The following is a 22,719-nucleotide window of genomic DNA, read 5'->3' as shown; positions in this document are numbered from 1 at the left end:
GACCAATCAAAAATGGGCACATAGTGCATTTTGACAATGCTTGATATTTTACAATTATTCAATTATTTATCTCAAGAAAAATGAAATGTTATTATGATAGATGCGTAGATATATTTCCTATCAATTGATGCAAAAACCTTTGCGATCTATTGAGAAATGCTCGAGTTATAAGCGTTCCATCTTCCATCTTGCATTTTTTCCTACTTGTTCAGTGCCTAGATTTCCATTTCACCCCCTATATCTTCCGGTTAGACGTAGTCCTACGTCAAAAAGTGTTCATCCCGCCTGAAAATCAATTATTATCGTTCACGCTCCCTTAGACTCGTAAACGAAGCTCAATTCGCGTTGACGGCATTGAGCTTCGTTGACCAGTTAGGGGATCGTCAAAGATAATGATTGATTTTCGGGATAAAACTGCAGCGACCGTACGTTTTTTTTCTCTGGGTTTGGATCGATTAATCGACGTAAATTATTCGTTCGCTTCGATTATTGGTTGCGCAGTATTCGTTCGATTAATATTCGATTTCTGTAGGAAGTATTCGATTAATCGATTAATCGAACGATTATCGGGGATCACTACACCAGAGATGCCACTTTTTAAAGAGCGCTGACAGTCGGTGAGCGGGTCTAAAATGATACACTGACTGAAAATTTCAAATATTTTTTGTTTGCTCTGAATATCTATCGAACGAATCGGAGAAAAACTAGCCCCATGATAAGACTCTATGTTTTAGATGCTACTATTCAAATATCAAGTTATGTTCCCCACCCTCAGCTGACATGTATTTGCGTTGACAGCATTGAGCTTCGTGCTCCACTTTTCAGAATTGATGGAGCCAAGATGTATAGAAGTATTTCTACTAGGTGGGCCAATCTGCTAAAACCGCTCTGCAGCCATCTTGAAAGTCTACTGTGTTCTGTTTATAAACAAAACACAATACGTTGATTATAAACAAGTTGCATCTCTTCGATGGAAGCAAGCACGATATCGTTGATTTTTATTTTGTTCTGTCGAGTTTATTCGCGCGGAGAAAGCAAACATGGACGGTCAGAGAAGCAGATTTTGTAGGAAGTCGAAATATAATTGTGATTGAAGTGAGTATATAATGGAAATTTCCGTTATTGTTTCTAATGTTTACTCTTGTTTGCTCCCCAGTCATTTTCACATTCTTCGTTTGTATCCGGTTTCATGAAGAGTGTAGGTTTTATTTTGTGCTAGAACTTATAAGAATATATATATATATATATATATATATATATATATATATATATATATATATATATATATATATATATATATATATATATATATATATATATATATATATATATATATATATATATATATATATATATATACAGTCGAATTTCACTCGTTGCACTAAGCTCTTAGCCCAATTTGTGAAAGACTTTCACTCGTTGGGCTGAACTGTCAAAGTCGAAAATCGATCGAGGGTCACACCGATTGTTTGTTGTTATGGGAAACGCAGAAAAGTTTTCACACCACTGACGTTTATTTCATTCGTGGTTGAGTTTCGTTCTAGGTTGGATTAATTGGTAAGTTCTTAATGAAGTTTGATATTAAAATTAGCGTAGATTTAATATACGTTCATTTCGATCGCCAGGCTCAAAACGGATGGTTTGCAAGGATCCAGTACGAACGTTAACCGGAAACGGAGCAATTTCCTGACGCTGGTGGAGAAGGTTCGCATAATTGAAGATTTTGAAGCAGGATGTGGTACGCATGACTTTCTTGGGAAGAAGTACGGCGTATGATCTTCTACGGTCACGAGAATAATCCAAAAGAAAGAAGCAATTCGTGAGGCGGTGGACAAGTTCAAGGAATATGGTGTAAATAATCGAAAAACATTGAAAGAGCAGACGTTCCCTTTGCTGGAAGAAGCTCTTTACATCGGGATTTTACAGCAGCGGCAGTCCAACATTTTGTTGACAGTGGATATTCTTAAAGCAAAGGCGGAGCTGCTGTTTAAGATGTTCCAGGGCCGGGGGCTCTATGCGGTGCACGGTTTTTCTGCTTCGGATGGCTGGATGCATCGTTTTAAGCAGCGGTTTGGATTGCGCGTGAAAGCCGTAACAGGAGAAAAGGCATCGGTAAACGTTGAAGCGTGCCTAAATTTCAAGAAGGTTCTACAGAAGAAGATTCAGGAAATGCAGCTATCACTATCCCAAGTCTTTAATGCAGATGAATCTGCCTTGTTCATCAAGCTCCTAGCCACACGCTCTGTCGTTACCTGTGATGAGACCGTGGCAAGCGGACGGAAGCAAAACAAGACAAGGTATACGTTTATGCCTTGCTCCAACATAGATGGTTCCCTAAAGCTTCCGTTGCATTGTGATTCGCCATAACGCCTCCCCCTTAAGTGTCAAACGTCCTCGGTTGCCTTCTGATGCTTCGTCGGCAACACCAATTCTGGTACGGAGAAGAGTGACTTCGATAAGAAATTTGGCTCGCCTGCCTGGACCTTGGTTGCTGTGGCTTTGGGTTCATCATTCGGAGAGCTTGGTCTATGGTTAGTAATCTGCAGAGTAACAGTCTCTTCTTTCTTGGCTAGATTTCGCTGAGTAACCTTGGGTTTGTATCTGCGAATACAAAGTATGATAATTGCTGAAAGGACGATACAGGCAATGGCTGTTCCCCCAATGGTCTGTGAACTGATCATGTGGAGTTTCAGGTTTCTGATTTCTTCTAGGTTTACCATATTCATTTGATGTATCTCCTCTATATTAGGGTTCTGTCGTGTTACTTCTATCTCTTTACCAAATATTGGTGTGAGATATTCGTATTATTTCGTTGTCTTGAAGGTACTTTTGAATGTAAAATTGTGTATGGTGACTGTACAGTTACCTGTTTCGATGATGACGGGTGTCGAGACAATTCGGGAATCCCCGCATGAATCCAGTATATTAACTGCTTTGTGACTGTTAATCAATATAGTTCCTGTATTGATTTCTTTGATGATTGGGTGATCTGGTTCTTTGGACATCAGGCATTTGGCTTTTTGGTTTGTCAGTATGCTGAAGATGCACTCGTCGTTCACAGGGTAGGTGTTCTCGCAGATGAAACATTTATCTTTCTGTTCGTAAAGCGTTTGTTGATGCTTGGTAACGTAGCGGATGTTCGTGTTGATTCGGCTTCAATTTATGTTGATGGGTTCCAGCTGCATCAGTGTGTATTCCTCCGGTTCGATTACAGGAATTTTGATGATTATGATATGATGATATGATTGTTTTGCAGGGATACAATTGATTTTATGAATTTGTATATTTCTTCTTCGAACTTAATATTTATTTGCTGATTTGTTAAAAATTTCCAAATGTATTCTTTTTCTTGCGCATTTAAAATATTTTTGTTCAAGAGGTTAGATTTTGAGAATGCGATTTGTTCCTCTAAATCTTCTAAGGTTTTTATTAAAATATCGATATTGAAAATTAAATTGATGAATTCTAGGTCCTTTCGAAAAAGTGTGTCATTTGTGTTGATTTGTTCCTTAATTAGTTTCAAAGTTTTCGATACCTTGTTTATAGTTGTCTGCAACAAGTTGTTAATCTTTATCTGTTTTGCTTGATTATTAATTATTTTGTTGCTATTGCTCTATAAAATTTCCAAGTTTTGATTAATGAGGTCTAAGTCCTCTTCATCGGGATTACCAGCAATGAATTTTATAGCTTTTCCTAATACATTAACAAGTCCTCTTTTAGATCTTTTCGGATAAAGTCCATCCAGTTTTTCATGAGCCTTCTTTAATTTGAACTGTAGTGTGTGTTCCAGGTGGTCTGTTACATTTAGAGCGATGGCAAGATTTTCGATGTAGTTGATGTTTTGTCTTATGTCCTCCAGGTTGATTTTGTGCATTAGTCTTTCGTAACCTATCATTGTCCTGGCTGTGTCTAGTTTGATGGTCAAAAGTCCATTTTTTGTTGAAACGTCGTGATAGAGTGTTGTTTGCGTCAACGTTATTAGTCTGAAATAAAGGTAAAGGCGAAGAATTACATTTTCAATCTATTTTTATGTACTTTAATGCCATATGAATCTTTAAAAGTGAGCTCGTTGTTTTCTTCAACTTTAGAAACTTTGAAAGGCTCTCTGTCCTTAGTTATTCTTTGAGTAACTTTCACATAAACGTTCTTTCCTATTTCTAATTGTTTGGGTTTCTCTCTCGATTTGTTATCTTCCTCCACTTGTTTTTTATGTTTTCTCATCATTATTTTGATTGCTGACTGTATATTGTTGTACTTTTGTAAAATTTCTTCCGTATCTGTTTTGTTCTGGTAATTGAAGATGATTTGTCTTGGTTTATACCCTGTTGCTGAATGTATTGTATTATTATAGATGTCTGTTATAATGTTGATTCTGTCGGAGAAACTAAGTTCTTTATATTTTGCTTGTAGAGTTCTATATAACTCAATGAGGGTTGAGTGGAATCTTTCTACAATTCCATTAGAGTTACTAGAGCTCGTGTGGTGTATTTCAATGTTTAGATCTTGCAAAAATCCAATAAAGTCGATGGATGTAAATCCGGGTTCTTGGTCGCAAATTATTGTCTCTGGTCTGCCAAAGGTTCTTATGTGTTCCGTGATTGCTCTTTTGAGATCTACGATAGTTCTGGTTTCAAGAGCGATCACGTTTGCGAATTTTGAAAAGGCGTCCACAACCGTTAGCATTTTCTCTCCTTTCATGAAGAAAACGTCGATGTGTACTTTCTGAAATGGTCTTTCCGCGGAGTTGGTTTTTTGAATTAATTTTGGTGGCTTTCTGTCGTACTTGCATTTTTTACAGGTAGGACAGTTGCTTATAAAATTTTTTAGCCTCTTGTCAATTTCTGGGAAGTCTGCTATAGTCTGCTAGTATTTGTGCCTTGTTTTCTTTTATGCCTCGGTGCGCGTATTCATGAGTCTTGCGAACGATCTCATCTTGGTCTTCTGGTAATCTAACATCCTGTAAGAGTACCTGTGAAATAAAAATCTTAAAGATTCTGTTGTGAGAAAAGTGTTTTCTGTACGTTTCTTGAATTAGTTGTATTAATGATATGGGACAATATATACAATTTATACCTCTTGCATTCAGTTTTGTTTTAAAAATGTTAACTATGTCGATTTCTTTGTATTCCGGTTTTGATATCGTAAATCGGTGGTATTTCGGGAAAATCTGCTCATGAGCTTCGACGTCAATTGTAGAGATTTTGAGTACTATTTGAGTTCTAAATGTGTTAATAGGTTTTTCTGTAGTCCAAATGTAGTGGTCATCGCTTGTGTCAGCTGAGTGCACTGTCATTCCGTCGTTGTCGTCTTCTGTGTTTGTTTCGCTTTCTGAATTGTTTTGGTCGTTTGGACTTTGATTGTTTGAATTAATTTCGTTCGGTTGTAGCCTAGATAGAGCATCCGCAACGACGTTCTCTTTTCCAGGCTTGTACACGGGTTCGAAATCGAATTCGCTCAAATCCAGTTTTCACCTAATTATTTTTTGATTGGCACTTGTCATGGAGTAGATTAATGGTTTATGGTCTGTAATGAGTTTGAATCGGCGCCCGTATAAATAAGGGCGGAAGTGTTTCACGGCCCATACAATAGCCAGTAACTTCTTTTCTGTTGTGCAGAGATTTTCCTCTGACTTATTTAATGTTCTTGATGCGTAGGCTAAGGGACGATCTTTTTCGATTTGTCCTTGCGACAATACCGCACCAACAGCAAAGTTGCTTGCGTTTGTTGTGAGTAAAAAATTCTTCGTGAAGTCCGGGTATGCAAGAATTGGATCCATTGTCAGTAAGGCTTTACATCTTTCGAAACATTGAATTCTGTCCGGGGTGAATTCGAAGAGTGTGTCTTTCCGCAACAATTGCGTCAATGGTTTGACCATCTTAGCGAAGTCTTTGATAAAACGACGATAATACCCAATTGTTCCAAGAAATTGTTTCAATTCTTTCTCGTTTTTTGGTACAGACCAGTTTCTTATTACGTCAATTTTGTCGGAGTTTGGTTTTACTCCATCCTTGGTCACGGTGTGCCCCAAAAATTGCACTTCGTGCCTGAAAAAATAGCATTTGTCTAATTGGATTTTTAGACAGGCTTCTTTTAATTTCCTGAATACTTTGCGTATGTCCTTGATATGCTCTTCAAATGAGCTAGTGAAGATAATAATGTCGTCCATGTAGACTAGGCACCATTTACCGACGAGGTCTCTAAGAACTGCATCCATAACTCTTTGAAATGTAGCGGGTGCATTCTCGAGGCCGAAAGGCATACGAGTGAATTCGTATTTGCCTGAACTTACAGCAAAGGCCGTTTTTTGGAAATCTTCCTTATCTAGCTGGATCTGGTGAAATCCGGAGACTAGATCTAGTGTAGAGAAGTAAGTGGCTCTACCTAGTTTGTCCAAAATTTCAGTGATATCGGGAATAGGATATCTGTCTGAAATTGTCTTTTCGTTAAGTTTCCGATAGTCTATGACTAATCGAAATTTCTTAACGCCTGATGGATCTGTTTTTTTAGGCACTATCCATACAGGAGATGTGTAAGGAGATATGGATTCTTGAATGATCCCATCTCTTAGCATTTTTTTATTTGTTTTTGTGCCTCATCTTCAAAAACCTGTGGGTATTTGTATGACTTTGTGTGGATTGGAATATTATCCACGGTACGAATTTTATGTTTAATTTGATGAGTAAAAGTGAGCTTTTGGTCATCAAAATACAAAATTTCAGCATTTTCGTCGATTATTTTTTTCAATGCTTTTTTTTCTAGAGTAGTCAGTGATTCATCGGTTACTTCGAACCGAATCTTTGAATCGTTCGGCGGTTTTTCTGAGACCGCGAATTCTTCTCCCTTCGTACTCAGTTCAGTGAAGTTAGTCTCAATGGCAGTTTTCTCATGGTTCCTGACTGCCACGTAAGCTTCATTATCGCAGCTATGGTACACCCCAGGAAGGATTGAGAATTTTCCGAATGCTTCCTCTTCGCTTACCACAAAGTCACCATTAGCTGCTGTTTTAATTTTCAAAAATTGGAACTCTTGTTCCGTTAGGTTAACTTTTTGTTCCTGTAGGAATTTCTTCTTTAGATTAAAGATTTTCCTTCCCACTTTCATATGATTTCTGCCTATGTCGAGCTGAGCTTTAAGATCTCTCAGTGTCTCATACCCAATCAGGCCGTCGAAAAAGTCGTGAAATTCGAAGACGTAATATTTCACCTTTTTCTTGATTTCGAAAAGATCTAGAGAAACTGATTTATTAATTTTATGGGTGCCGTTTATATTCTTTACCGTTATTTTGTTTTCGGTTTTAGCGTTTTCTAGATTAACATGACGCGGTGAGATGTAGTTTTTATTCGCGCCTGTGTCGACTAAAAATTTCATCTCTCCCTTCGTTGTGTTAACCGTTAGATATGGGATGAAGTTATTATTTATGGCGGTACGTTTGGCATATGTGCCAGCTGAAAATTCAATTCATCGCATAAAGCTTCGTCGTCTTCAGAATCCATTAAATTCTCCAGTTCTTCCGGTGATTCTGTTTGTTCATAGTTTTCGGGTTCGTTTATTTCGTTGTTATTCACCTGCATTTTTGAAGTGTAGGTCCTCATGGATACGTCTTCGTCATTATTGTTTTTGTAGTTTTTCACTCTTCTAGAACCTGGCTTGAAATTTCCCGAGGGGGGGTTAGTATTTTGTTTGCTTACTCCTGGGGCGATGTTTCTTACGTTCGTCTGTGTCGGTGGTGTCGGTCTAGTCTGTATTCTTTGTGATTGAATTTCGTTTAATTTTGTTCTATATGCTGCATTGGTGAACTGCATGGTTATGCTATATGCGTCCTCTAACGTTTCCGGTCGGCAGCTTCTTACGTGCATAGATACATTCTCATTAAGCCCATCTATGAATCGTGTAAGTGTTACTAAGCTGATTAAGCTGTTAATGGCCCTTGTTGAGTCTTTGTAATCATCCATAGTGGATGCTGTTGCTTTTATAGCTGTATCAATTGATTTAATTTTATTGTAGAACTCTGTCAGTGTTTTCTTCCCTTGTTTAATATAAAATAAGGATTGAATGTGCGAAGTAAAGTCGCGACGATCTCCGTATGAATTAGGGAGCGCGTCCTTGATTTCTGCCCATGTGTTTGGGTTACCTGAGGCGATTAAAATTTCTTTTGCCTCCCCTATTACTTTGGCTTTTACGGCCCTTATTAGCTGCGGATACATGGGTTTGTCCACGTACCGTTGGAATAAATCAAGCGTACTTTCTACGTCTTGTATCCATGCTTTAGTTTCTTTTTTATTGCCGCTGAAATTTGGCAATAATTTGATGGGATCCGGCGTCCTGAATTGCAGGATAGGATCCTCTGTTTTTTCTCTTAGATTTTGGATTTGACCAATCAGTAAATTTTGGTTATCCGTTAGAGTTTTTATGTGTTGTAATAAGTTATCTACTGTTATTTGCTGTGGGGGGCCTGTTTGGGGCATTTGAGCAGCTCTTGGTCCCTCTATGTCGTTCAGCTCTGGTGCTGGCATCAGCTCAGGCGAAATCATTAGTTCGCGCTGATCCATTGAGCTTTAAAAAAAATAATGGGTAAGAACCTTTTAGTTTGTTCTCCCGAAAGTGTTATGAAATGGACTTTTACTGTCTGTCACAGATAGTATTCCCGGGGAACTTCCCGTTTTATATAACAACTCACTAAATGTTGTTTTGTGTTGAGATTCTTTTAGTACTCACGTTGACAGGATGATGATTCTTTCCATCTCCCGGAGTCTTAGTTATAGCGTTGGTTCCGTGGGCGGTCCTTCCTCGCTCCTGTGCTACACAAACCAGATGATGTCCGCTCACTGGTGGCTTTCCCGGTAGCTCAGTCGTTTGCAGTAAACTGTGCTCGGTCGGTTTTCGATTTTATTTTTCTTAGGCACCTTGGAAACTCTTGGTTCACAGCAATCCTTATGTTCACTAAGTTTGCTCACACTTTGCGCTTTTTTATTTTGCACTAAGTTTCAGGTCCCTCTGAAATCACATCTACTTCACTCCACTTCACAAGACTGCGCCAGTTACGGTTGTCGTGGGTCAAGCGTAACAAAAAAATAATTTTATTTCTCTTTTATGAATCGATTACACGAAAGGTTAAACTAAGACTAAACTAGCGTGGCCCTGCAGACCTCTTTTATTAAATCTATTTTCATGGGTCAGCACATTCCGGCGGCGCGTCGTCCATGCTATCCATATCGCGTGTTGATGTGGTTGCTTCGATTTGCTTCGAGCTCGTTCAGCTCTAACCTGTTGCTAAGGTGGGCTGCATCGTGATTCGCCATAACGTATATATATATATATATATATATATATATATATATATATATATATATATATATATATATATATATATATATATATATATATATATATATATATATATATATATATATAATTTTTTCCGATACGGTCGAGATGCAAGCGGAGAGAATTTTTGCAGGATAAGTTTACTAATATATTGTTAGGTGCAGCTCGGATGATAGTGACGGGAAAATCAATATACCATAAAAAAGTGACTAAAATGATTTGTTTATTTAAGTATATTTATGCTACATTTTTGATGTAGGACTACGTCTTTCATTTCTATACCGGGGTGTAAAATCAAAGTTTCGAAAACGAAAGCGTTACGCCGGAGACCGAGATTTTGAGCGTTAATAGCTCCTAAACAACTGAACGAAATTGTATGATAAACACTTCATTCGAAAGATAAAATGTCTACGCGTTCTATACTTGTTACTTTCTGATCCAAAAACTTGTTTCAATAGTCTTAAAATTGTTTTCAAAACAGGCTCTTGAAATCACCAATCGATATATAAGCGAGCGCCGCTCGGAAATCCACTCAGTTCTAATTGAACAGCGATTGGAGCATGTTGTCACTGTTGTGGTGAAGCTCTTCGTATCATGAAAGCGCGGATGAACGGTGTCACCAAGAGCCTGTTTGTGCAGCTTAGGCCAGAAGGGAATCCATCAGTAGGAGAGTGATGCCACAAACGGTTCCCCGGGAAGATCTCGAAGCAGCCGCTACACACACACACATACATACACGCGCGGAATTCTTTCCGTGTGGATGCCATTCAGCATCGAGAAAGATCCGGAAAATAATCTGCCAGTTCCTCTGGGAATTTAAAAATGCATTCATGTGAAAGAGTTTATTTGGATGTTTTCTATCCATGTAACACTGTGACCAAATATGTTTCAATCAAGTGCTATTAACGGATGGTTATCGAGTTAGCATTAACCACTGGTGGGCTTCCAGTATCGAGGAAAATGTGGAAATATCTAATCGTTACTGAAAATAATCTGCCAGGAATTTAAAATAACATTCATGTGAAAGAGTTTATTTTAATGTTTTCTATCCATGTAACACTGTGACCAAATACTTTTGGTTTTGTGATTTTTCAATCAATCGCAATTAACAGAATAGCTTCTGAAGATTATTTTTCTCCATCAGTAGGATATTTCCGTATCCAATATTGTATGCGCCCGCAATCGATTATTGCTCAGTCGCCGAAAGTTCCGAGCTCAGAGAGTTCATTCCCCTCTAGTTTGCCTTCCAAAATGCCATCGTAAACCACGCCTTCTCTCGATTCAATCACACACAAAAAGCATACTTAAGCGATATTCTGGTGGTGAGACGCATTCATTCTGTGTATGTCATTCGTTTCGACAACACGTGATTTTTTCCACTCTCGCTTATAGCTAAAGACAGGTAGTTTTTAATTTTTGGTTTTTTTCCATTCTTTTTTTTTACCCGCATTGGAGGTGGAATCGTCGTCACACGCTTTGGCGTGCTTGGTGGATATCGCCAAGAAAAGGAATATGGGGCGTCAGCGTTCCAGTGCTTCAGCCACAGACGGCCCTTCGAAAAAGGTCCGGACTCAGTCCGCTGCCCCAGCGGATGCAGAAACAAATCAGCTGCTACAGACCAACCAATATTCGGTGCTCCCAGAGGACACTGGAAGCAACGATGGCGTCATCAAAAAGGAGCGCGTTCCCCCGCTGTTCACATCTAGGATGGACTTAGTGAAACTCGAGTCTGAGCTTTCCCAACAACATCTCAAGCCGCGATTCAAGCTGTGTAGCGTGGGCATCAAAATCGTATGCTCCAGCCTAAAGGAGTATCAACAAGTCGGGGCCTACCTGAAAACCGAAGGCGTGCAGTTTTACACACACGATATGCAAGCGGCGAAACCTCTGAAGGTGGTTTTACGTGGACTACCGCCTGTCGGCCCGGAGGAAGTTAAAACTGAGCTGTCCAATCTTGGTTTGAAACCGGAGAACGTCTTCGCGATGACTCGTCGCCCAAACAACAACACGTGGAACCAGCTGTTCCTAGTACACTTCGCCAAGGGCACCACCAACATCAGCTCGCTCAAAAACATCAGTGATTTATTCCGCGTCATTGTTTCATGGGAGCTGTATCGTCCCCAGCACCGAGATGTCACACTGTGCACGAACTGCCAAAGGTTCGGACACGGTACCAAAAATTGCTACATGCAGGCTCGCTGTGGTAAATGTGCTGGGAATCATTCCACGGCGTCCTGTGGTCTGGCTGATGACCAAAAGTCGAAGTGTGCTAATTGTGACGGTGAACACCAAGCATCCAACCGATCCTGCCCTAAGCGAGCTGAATTCATCACCATCCGACAAAAGGCGACAACATCCAACCAGCCTGGTAGACGCAAGCGTAACGTTCGTCCACCACCGATTACCTCGTATGCGGAGTATCCAGCTTTCCAGCAACGCCATCAGGTCCCAAATTTACACCCGCTTCCCCTCAACAGTCAGCGTAACACCAATACATCTCCTGCTACTAATCAAATCGATGAAGCAGTCCGCAATCGTCGTTCAGCACAGCCCCGCCTCGCAGCTGCTGCCACTCAACCGAATCAAGGGCACTTCTCCACCCCTCGTATGTCATACGCTGATGTGGCCGCTGGTGCAACCACGGACAGTACGCTATTCACCACACAGGAGATGCTAACTCTCGTGTCAGAAGTCATCACAATAATGCGTACCTGCAAAACTATACCTGAGCAGCTGCAAGCGGCTTATTCACTGATTAGCAAATATGTCCCGTGAAGCTGTCAGCATTGCAAATTGGAACGCTTGCTCGCTGAGAAGCAAGCATATCGAGCTACTAGATTTCCTCAATAACAAGGAGATCGATGTTGCTGTCATCACCGAGACGCACCTTAAACCGGAAATCAATATCTTTCTTCCGGAGTTTCGGCTCCTAAGACTCGACAGAACCAGCGCAGATAAAGGGGGAGTGGCCGTTGCTGTGAGACGAAACATCGACTGCCGCCTGCTGCCGAACATTCAGCTCAAAACCATCGAAGCCATCGGTATCGAGGCTCGTACATCGATTGGGCCAATCATCATCATTGCGGCATACTGTCCTAAGCAAGTCAACATCAGGGACGGTTCAGCCGCACTGCTACGGAACGACTTGGCCAAGCTTACACGGCGGCGGGCGAAATACATCATCGCAGGAGACCTGAATGCTCGGCATGCGATTTGGGGTAACCGAAGGCAAAACCGGAACGGGATCATCCTTGCGGAGGACTTGGAGAGTGGTTATTACAATATCTTGGCGCCGAACAGTCCAACAAGAATTTCCAGATCGGGAGTTCACTCTATTCTGGACATTTTCCTGACCAACATGGCCATTTCCGAGGATCCACTCGTCTTCGAGGAACTGTCATCCGACCACTTCCCGGTGGTGCTTAAGTTGGGTGCCTCTGCTGATACGGTGGCCAATCATTCCCGACGAAACTATCACCGAGCAAATTGGGGCGAGTTCCAACATGTTGTTGATAACAACATCACTCCCAATCAGCCTTTAGATTCTCCGGAGAATATTGACCTGGCGCTGGAATCCTTTCAACGAGCGATTACCACAGCTCGTGACAGGGCGGTTCCGCTTCAACAACATCAGGTGAGTACCTCTCTCCAAATAGATAGCACAACCAAACACATCATTCGTTTACGAAATATGTATCGACGTCAGTACCAGCGTACTGGCGATCGGAACAAAAAGATAACGTATACCAATCTGACTAGGGTAATCCAGGATAGGATTCGAGAGCTTCGAAATAGAGAATTTCGTGATAAACTCCGTCAAATTCCTCCTCATTCGAAACCCTTCTGGTCTTTGACTAAAGTTCTAAAAAAGAAACCAAAGCCTGTGCCTCCGCTTTTCTCATCTGGAGGTCCACATGAAGGTAACATTTTATTAACACCCATAGAAAAAACGAATGCGTTGGGGCAACAGTTTGTGTCGTCTCACAACCTCGGGCATAACATCATCAGTCCTCACGAGCATGACGTCATCGAGGGAGTCTCTGTGGTCGAACGATCAGAAAGTTTTATTCCGGAGGGGTCAGAAGTCACTGCTGATGAGCTGATTGGTCTTATCAGAGGATCAAAGAACATGAAGGCCCCCGGTTTTGACAACACTTTTAACATCGAGCTCAAGCATTTGAGCCACGGCTCATTTGCTTTTGTAGCAAAAATTTTAAATAGATGCTGGGAGCTTGACTACTTCCCTTCTGTGTGGAAGTTAGCAAAAGTCATCCCAGTCCTGAAACCGGGAAAAGATCCTTCTGTCCCCAAGAGTTACCGACCCATCAGTTTACTCTCTGCCCTCTCCAAGCTTTTCGAGAAGTGTATTCAATCCCGAATTCTTTCTTTCGCAGATGAACATGGTATCTTTCCTGAGGAACAGTTTGGGTTCCGTAAGGGAAGATCCACCATACATCAACTCACTAGAGTTGTTAACATCATTCAGCGGAACAAGTCGGTATCCAAGACGACAGCAATGGCGCTCTTGGACATTGAAAAGGCCTTCGACAACGTATGGCATGATGGTCTGGTGTTCAAGCTACATCAATACAATTTTCCGATGTATTTGATAAAGATAATTAAAAATTATCTCTCTGATAGATCATTCCGGGTGTCCCTGTATAATGTGTGTTCAGAGCAATTCAACATAAATGCAGGTGTGCCCCAAGGAAGTATCCTTGGGCCCATTTTATATAACATATACACTGCAGACATTCCACCGCTTCCCGGTGATGGAACACTGTCTCAATTTGCTGATGACACCGCGATTATGTTTAAGGGTCGTATAATCAGCGCTCTGACTCGCAAACTACAGTGCGGTCTGGATGCTTTAACAGAATATTACGCAAGTTGGAAAATTGTAATCAATGCGGGGAAGACCCAGACTATCCTTTTCCCGCATTCAAGGTCTCCTAAACTTATTCCCACTGACAACGTGAGAATTCGGTTCGGAGACTCCCTTATTGAATGGTCCAAAAAAGTCACCTATTTAGGACTCACATTAGACAGTCATCTAATTTTCAAATCTCACGTTGATAAAACCGTCAACAAATGTAACATTTTACTTCGGTTCTTGTATCCTTTAATTTGCAGGAACTCGAAACTTTGTTTAAAGAATCAGATGGCTGTCTATAAACAGATATTCTATCCTGCCATTGAATATGCGGTTCCTGTTTGGAAGGGCTGTGCCCGGACACACAGACTGAAACTCCAACGCGTTCAAAACAAGATTCTTAAAATCATACTGAATTTGTCACCCTGGACGAGAACAACGGAGGTTCATGAAAGAGCCTGTCTGGATACCCTAGAAGTAAAGTTTGACAACGTCATACAAAAATTTGGAGAGAGGTGCTCCTCTTCCGTGCATGAAATTGTACGGAATTTGTATATAGTAGTTTAAGGTCTTAGGTTAAGTAGGTAGTTTTATTATAACAATTAAAAAAATACAAATGTTTATCATTAAAAAAAAAAAAATTAGATATAGTAAAAACAAACAGTACCTAGCATTCTATTATGCAAATTAAGATGAACAAAGATGTGAAGCGTTAGCTGGCCAATTAAAATGTATAGAACTTTGTATTAACCAAAAACGTATAAGAAATATAAATGAATTTATGCAAAAAAAAAAAAAAAAAAAAAAAAAAAAATGTGAGACGCATTCATTTTTCGTGAGGACATCGACAAAACAACATCGTTGCTGAGGGTGCTGGACGGCGAAGGATCGAGGTCTGCCCTGAAACGCAAGCAGTTTTTTTGATCCTGTGAGGGAGCACAGAGAAGCCGATCCTTCAGAAGAGAAAGTGACCATCGAAGCAGCCGCTACACACACCCATACACGCACGGAATTTTTTCCGTTTGGATACCATTCAGCATCTAGAAAGATCCGGAAAATAATCTGCCAGTTTCTCTGGGAATTTAAAAATACATTCATGTGAAAGAGTTTATTTGGATGTTTTCTATCCATGTAACACTGTGACCAAATATGTTTCAATCAAGTGCTATTAACGGATAGTTATCGAGTTAGCATAAACCACTGGTGGGCTTCCAGTATCGAGGAAAATGTGGAAATATCTAATCGTTACTGAAAATAATCTGCCAGTTCCTCTGGGAATTTAAAAATACATTCATGTGAAAGAGTTTATTTGAATGTTTTCTATCCATGTAACACTGTGACCAAATACATTTGGTTTTGTGATTTTTCAATCAATCGCAATTAACAGGATAGCTTCTGAAGATTATTCTTCCCCATCAGTAGGATATTTCTGTATCCAATATTGGATGCATAAAACCTTGTGCCTCCAACGTAACTGTCACACCTCTGCGTGTGACGAACCTTTAGTCCAACAACCTTGAATCGATTTTGGAGAGCCGCACCCTATTAGCTGTCATGTGAAGAAAAAATAATCAAATCAGAAAAAGTAAAAGAAATCAGCTAGCTTGTGCAGGTAAATAATTTATCTTGAATTTCTTCGAATTTGTAAGAATACTTTATCCATTTGAATCCAGCTTAAAATTTGTATTAGCTATTGAAAAAAGATCAACGTTGCGTAGTGCGAGTATAGGACGACACTAAACGTGAGTAGGCAAGCCGAATTGAAAAAATGTAAAAAAACTAACCTATTTGTTTTTCCCATGAAGGGATTTTTTAACTTTCCTAAATAAAGTTCAAAGAACCGGAATTCTGTTTCGTGCTGTCGCAACATTAAAAAATCCGTTTACACCTGGCAACGAGATCGGAAGAATACATCAGCATGCCGAGGAACGACGGTCGTAAAGAAACTGTTTCTGCATTAGTAAACACATCCCGGGAAGTAAGCTGTGGATTATGCCAACTTCCGGATGACAGCCATATGGTGGCTTGCGACGAGTGTGGACGGTGGTACCACTTTGTGTGTGTAGGCGTCGATGAAAGCGTTCAGGACCGTGATTGGAGCTGTGAAAGGTGCCGTACAATGACAGCTCAGATCCCAGCCGAATGTTCGACCCCACTAGCTGGAGGTGCTACAGGCCTAACTGGAGCAAACGTTTCACCATCGGAGAAATTTCTCCGGGAGCAAGTCCAACAACTGCAGGAGAAGCTAGAGAAACAGCAGCTACTATTCGAGAGCGTTTTGCGGGAAAGAGAGCACTTCGATGCACTGAAGGCTCAGCAAAAGAAATGTAAAGAGGAGCTAGGACCGAAAGAACCGCGATCGGAAAAAATAATGCAAGACCAGTATGGTGCCAAAGTTACCGGAGCTATAAAAAAGACAAGTGCTATGACTTTGTCCACTCCAGAACAGGAAGAGATTCTGTTCGCAAAGGAGCTCGAGCTGCTCGAAGAAAAGCAAGCTATGGAAAGAAAACATCTGGAGGAGAAAAGTGCGTTACTACAAAGGTTTCACAGTCGCAATGCTGAGACCACACGCAGGAAATCTACCGAGCTCGATCCCAGAATAACAGATTTCCGTTCAATGCGCGATTATATCGATCCTGTTGTGCAACACATATTACCACCCAATTCCGATTTCGAACTTAGTCGAAGCCAACTTGCAGCCCGTCAAGCGGTAACCCGTGACTTGCCAACGTTCTCCGGCAATCCAGAAGAGTGGCCGCTTTTTATAACTAGTTTCCAGAGCTCGACCAGAATGTGTGGATATAGTGACGAGGAAAACATGCTGCGGCTTCAGCGAAGCCTCAAAGGAAAGGCATTAGACGCGGTGCGATGTCGACTATTACACCCGTCAAACGTCCCTGGGGTGATCTCGACATTGCGGACTCTATTTGGAAGACCCGAGATAATCGTCCATTCGCTTATCAGCAAAATTAGAGAGATGCCGTCACCGAAAGCGGAGAAATTGAATACGGTTATAGATTTTGGAGTGGCCGTTCAAAACGTGTGCGCGACTATCACGGCATCTGGGCTCGATGAATATTTATGCAACGTTGCACTGTTGCAGGAGCTCACCGAACGATTACCGGCTACTATCAAACTCAGCTGGGCGTATCACAGACAAACAAAAGACAAAGTGACATTGTCTGATTTCGCGGAGTGGCTTGGTAAGTTGGTGGAAGCCGCGAGCATCGTGTCAGTTCCTTCATTGAGCCTTTCGAAATCGGAAAAACGGAGCCGCAATTACATTAACGTCCATTTGGAAGATGATGAAAACTCAGATGACAACGAAACCTCGATGAAACCCTCATTTGCTCCACGCAGGGAATGTACATTATGTCAGGACAACTGCAGCGGTCTAGAGAAATGTCAAAGATTCCTGAACATGAACGTCGGCGCTCGTTGGACTGTGATTAAAGAACAAAAATTGTGTAAGAAATGCCTACAGAAGCATTTTGGAGCGTGTGGAGTAAAAGCTCAATGCGGTAAAAATGGATGTACATATATGCATAACCAACTGCTACACGAAGACGCCAGGTACAATCGATCTGTTGCTCCTCAATCGAATGCAGCGAGTTCGGTGCAAAGCTGTAACACTCACCTGAAGCCTAATGGACACGTTCTTTTCCGTTATATTCCTGTGACGGTTCACGCTCAAGGGAAAACAGTGAACACGTATGCTTTCCTCGACGATGGTTCGTCAGCCACATTCATGGAGGCGAGTTTGATGAAGGAATTAGATCTCTAAGGCACGCCCCACCCATTGTGTTTGAATTGGACGGGCGGACAACGAAGAGAGGAAAACGGTTCAGTGAAACTTGCACTGAAGATTTCCGGAACTCAGAATCAGAATAAGATATATGTACTTCCAAAAGTGCATACTGTTCGAAACTTGTCTCTCCCACGACAGTCGGTTTCGGTACCGGAGTTGACGTATAGCTACAGCTACCTAGGAGGACTGCCCTTGGAGTCATACGAGCAAGTATCACCGAGAATCCTTATTGGTATCGACAACTGCCATCTGGGCCACGCGCTGGCCAGCCGTGAGGGAATGAACCATCAACCTATTGCATCCCAAACACGCCTCGGTTGGGTTGTGTACGGCCTGTGCGTGACAACAGCCGGAACAGTCTGCGCCAGCTCGGACTACAAAGGGCATCACAATTTTCACATCTGTTCATGTCAACGGGACGATAAAATGAATGCTGAATTGAAAGAATATTTCTCGATCGATTCTCTCGGAATTTATAAGACAAACAAATCGTTGCTGTCCAAAGACGACGAACGCGCCTTGAACTTGCTCTCCACGGAAACGCTACTGAAGGGAACTCGTTACGAAACCTGTTTGCTGTGGCGTACGGATCAGACTCGCTTACCAGATAACAAGACACTGGCTCTACGACGGCTAATTTGCTTGGAGAAACGGATGAACCGTGATGCGGATCTGGCTGAATCAATGCGAACGAAGATTGCTGAGTATGAGCAAAACGGGTACATCAGACGTTTATCGCCGAATGAGATTTCGGAAGCACACCCCCGGACATGGTACTTGCCAATATTTCCAGTCGTCAATCCGAACAAACCCGGCAAATTCCGAATCGTCTGGGACGCAGCAGCCGCTGTAAAAGGAATATCGTTGAACTCTGTTTTACTTACTGGTCCGGATCAGCTAGCCTCACTGTTGTCCGTGCTTCACAGATTCCGTGAGTTTCGTTACGCAGTCACTGGTGACATTCGTGAGATGTTCCACCAAGTACTAGTGAAGGAGGAGGATCAACACAGCCAGCGGTTCCTATGGCGGAACGGAGACAGCAGTCGTGAGCCGGACGTCTACGTAATGAGAGTAATGACATTCGGTGCGGCGTGCTCTCCCAGCTGCGCAGCATACGTAAAAAACCACAATGCCGACAAGTTCCAGCAGCAATTTCCACGAGCGACAGAATGCATAAAATACGATCACTACGTCGATGATATGCTGACGAGCGTCGAGAATGAAGATGAAGCAGTGAAGCTGGCCACTGAAGTGCGCTACGTTCATTCACAAGCGGGGTTCCATATACGTAATTGGCTATCTAACTCAAGCGCAATCCTGGAGCGCCTGCATGACGGAGAACCAACAGAAAAAGATTTAAACCTCACCGCAGAGATGGCCACAGAAAAGGTGCTCGGTATGTGGTGGTGCACAGCTACCGACAATTTTACATTCAAGCTCTCAACAAAACACGATCCAGAGCTGCTCGCAGGATTAAGAACCCCAACGAAAAGGGAGGTTCTGAAGACATTGATGTCGATATACGATCCGATGGGCCTCATAGCAAACTTTCTTATGCACTTGAAAATCCTACTGCAGGATATATGGAGGTCTGGTATAGCTTGGGATGACCAAATCCCATCGTTGCTGGAGGATAAGTGGAAGTTATGGATCCGAATTCTTCCAAATGTAAAAGCAGTGCAGATTCCTCGCTGTTACCGCCATCTAACTTCGTCAACAGATACCAACCGGGTCCAGTTACACATGTTCGTCGATTCGAGTGAAAAAGGACTAGCAGCTGTTGCTTATTTCAGATTCGAAGAGGATGGAAAAATCGAATGCGCGCTGATAGGATCAAAAACACGTGTTGCGCCACTGAAATATCTTTCCATTCCCCGCCTTGAGCTACAGGCTGCTGTTGTGGGGGCACGCTTAGCCGACAGTATCGTCAAATCTCATCGATTGGTAATAGCGAAACGTTTTTTCTGGACAGATTCGCGAGATGTCATGTGCTGGCTCCGATCAGATCACCGGCGGTACAGTTCTTTCGTGGCATCCAGGATCGGAGAACTCTTGGAAACAACAGATGTGGCTGAATGGAAATGGCTTTCTACTCGTCTCAACGTGGCTGATGAAGGTACTAAGTGGCAGAAATTGCCAGATTTTAATCCAACTAGCCGTTGGTACCGTGGACCATCCTTTTTGTGGGAGCCAGAAAACAATTGGCCAGTGGACAATACTGATCCAGGAACAACGAAAGAGGAACTCCGTACGCATATGCTACATCATACTGTGGAAGAACCAATTATTTGTTTCCAGAATTTTAAACAGTGGACACGGTTGCTCAGAACCATGGCGTTTGTCTTCCGATATCGCGCAAATCTACAACGTAAGATACGAAAAGAAGGTCTGGAACTTGGACCGCTCACTCAAAGCGAATTACATAACGCGGAACAGTTCATCTACCGACAAGTACAGCGAGAAATGTTTCCAGATGAAATTCGCATTTTGACTGCCGCTGGCTCGGAAGCCAATGTACTTAAGACCGTCTTGCCGACATCCAGCTCTTTGTATAAATTAACGCCGGTTATCGATGTTCACGGTGTATTACGTATGCGTGGTCGCGTGGACGCCTGCCAATTCATCGATGAAAGTAGTAAACGTCCGATCCTTCTTCCGAAACGCCACTACCTCACTAGCTTAGTGATAACAGATTACCACGAAAGATATCGACATTTAAATCATCAGACGGCCCTGAATGGAATTCGTCAGAAATATTATATTCCGCAGCTAAGGTCTGAATACAACCGTGCTCGACGTAATTGCCAATACTGTAAGATAAATTTTGCTAAACCACAGACCCCTATAATGGGAGATCTTCCAGCTGCGCGGCTCGCGGCATTCTCTAGACCATTTGCGCATACCGGAATAGACTATTTCGGCCCGCTTCTTGTTGCAGTTGGTAGACGGGTCGAAAAGCGATGGGGTGTATTATTCACCTGTATGACCATTAGAGCCATACACATAGAAATCGCTCACACTATGACGACTGACTCCTGTATCCTGGCTGTGCGGAATTTTATAGCGCGCCGTGGAGCACCCATCGAGTTTTTGTCCGACCGCGGAACAAATTTTATAGGCGCCAATCGAGAGTTACTTGAAGCTTTAAAGCAAGTTGATCAAAATGAAGTAATGACCTATTTCGTCACACCAAATACTGCCTGGAAATTTAATCCACCAGCATCTCCACACTTTGGGGGCTGCTGGGAACGATTAATACAATCGGTCAAAAAGCTGCTCGATCAATTTAAAACACAACGTACGCTTTCCGACGAAATTCTTAGGAACGTATTAATGGAGATCGAGATGATGGTTAACTCTCGTCCGCTCACCCACATACCGTTGGATGACGCAGAAGCTTCCCCATTAACACCTAACCACTTTTTGTTAGGCTCGTTTGACGGCAACAAACCACCGATCGCGTATGATGACGGAGTCTCTACCATCAAGCAGTCGTGGAAAACGTCACAAGTCTACGCCAACAATCTCTGGAAGAAGTGGATTTCAGAATACCTCCCAACGTTGACACGACGAACTAAATGGTTCAAGCCCGTAAGACCAATTCAGTTGGGTGACGTAGTTGTCATCGTGGACAGCGCTCTGCCGCGCAATGTATGGCCAAAGGAACGCGTTATAGGAGTGGTGCAGGCTAAAGACGGTCAGGTGAGACGAGTGACGGTACAAACTACGAATGGGATTCTCGAGAGGCCAGCGGTAAAGATTGCTGTGCTGGACGTAGGTTCTGGAGATAGTAAGCCACCCGAAGACGTGTGCCGTACGGGGGGGAATGTCACACCTCTGCGTGTGACGAACCTTTAGTCCAACAACCTTGAATCGATTTTGGAGAGCCGCACCCTATTAGCTGTCATGTGAAGAAAAAATAATCAAATCAGAAAAAGTAAAAGAAATCAGCTAGCTTGTGCAGGTAAATAATTTATCTTGAATTTCTTCGAATTTGTAAGAATACTTTATCCATTTGAATCCAGCTTAAAATTTGTATTAGCTATTGAAAAAAGATCAACGTTGCGTAGTGCGAGTATAGGACGACACTAAACGTGAGTAGGCAAGCCGAATTGAAAAAATGTAAAAAAAAACTAACCTATTTGTTTTTCCCATGAAGGGATTTTTTAACTTTCCTAAATAAAGTTCAAAGAACCGGAATTCTGTTTCGTGCTGTCGCAACAGTAACGCTCTCGTTTTCGAAGTCCCTCAAATATTCATTCATTCAGAATGAACTCAGATTCAACAAATGATCTCTAAATCAACGATAGTCCTACGTCACCCTTGCGGTTATACCATAGATATAACCCACTTCCTGTTTTTTTTTAATTCAAGCAGCAACAAAACTACTTAGCTTATTCATAATTAACACATCGTTATAATTGAGCTGGTGTTTAGATGAAAAAATCAAACATACTATAGTCAGTTGCCTCTAATCATTAATAGTGTCGCATTAGATCAGTTGTGATATGTAATTGGAGTCCAATTATTTGTCCAAGTATTTGTGCCAAAAGTCCAGTTATTTGTGTCCCATTACAGGTCTGTCCAATTAGCTAGATGTCGAATTAGATGTAACTTACTGTATTTATAAAGAAATCAACCTTTTTTTTTATCATAAACAACATGTCGATTTAGACGGCGCCAGTGGTTGTGTGGTTAGCGTAACAGCCTC

General features: G+C 41.9%; 2 protein-coding genes across 2 annotated transcripts; both read left to right on the top strand.

The window, feature by feature from the left end:
• Positions 1 to 1,568: 1,568 nt before the first annotated feature.
• LOC129761562 (tigger transposable element-derived protein 1-like) lies at positions 1,569 to 2,367 on the top strand. The gene is made up of 3 exons (XM_055759298.1): positions 1,569 to 1,573; positions 1,626 to 1,704; positions 1,807 to 2,367. The coding sequence occupies exons 1-3, from the start codon at positions 1,569 to 1,571 to the stop codon at positions 2,365 to 2,367; spliced, it is 645 nt and encodes a 214-aa protein (XP_055615273.1).
• A 13,748-nt stretch (positions 2,368 to 16,115) lies between these two features.
• On the top strand, positions 16,116 to 21,866 carry LOC129761561 (uncharacterized). Its single transcript, XM_055759297.1, has 2 exons — positions 16,116 to 17,954; positions 18,147 to 21,866. The coding sequence occupies exons 1-2, from the start codon at positions 16,116 to 16,118 to the stop codon at positions 21,864 to 21,866; spliced, it is 5,559 nt and encodes a 1,852-aa protein (XP_055615272.1).
• Positions 21,867 to 22,719: the final 853 nt, after the last annotated feature.

This window comes from Toxorhynchites rutilus, chromosome 1 (assembly GCF_029784135.1).
Source record: "Toxorhynchites rutilus septentrionalis strain SRP chromosome 1, ASM2978413v1, whole genome shotgun sequence".
NCBI classification, from domain to species: Eukaryota; Metazoa; Arthropoda; class Insecta; order Diptera; family Culicidae; genus Toxorhynchites; species Toxorhynchites rutilus.
Note: the sequence above shows the minus strand (reverse complement) of the source record. Positions and strands in the feature narration are given on the sequence as shown.

Coding starts and splice junctions, on each gene's coding strand:
- LOC129761562 (XM_055759298.1), top strand. Junction 1,705..1,806: donor TCCTGACGCTGGTGGAGAAG/GTTCGCATAATT, acceptor ATAATCCAAAAG/AAAGAAGCAATTCGTGAGGC.
- LOC129761561 (XM_055759297.1), top strand. CDS start 16,116: ATGCCGAGGAACGACGGTCGTAAAGAAACTGTTTCTGCATTAGTAAAC. Junction 17,955..18,146: donor CGTCAGCCACATTCATGGAG/GCGAGTTTGATG, acceptor CTCCCACGACAG/TCGGTTTCGGTACCGGAGTT.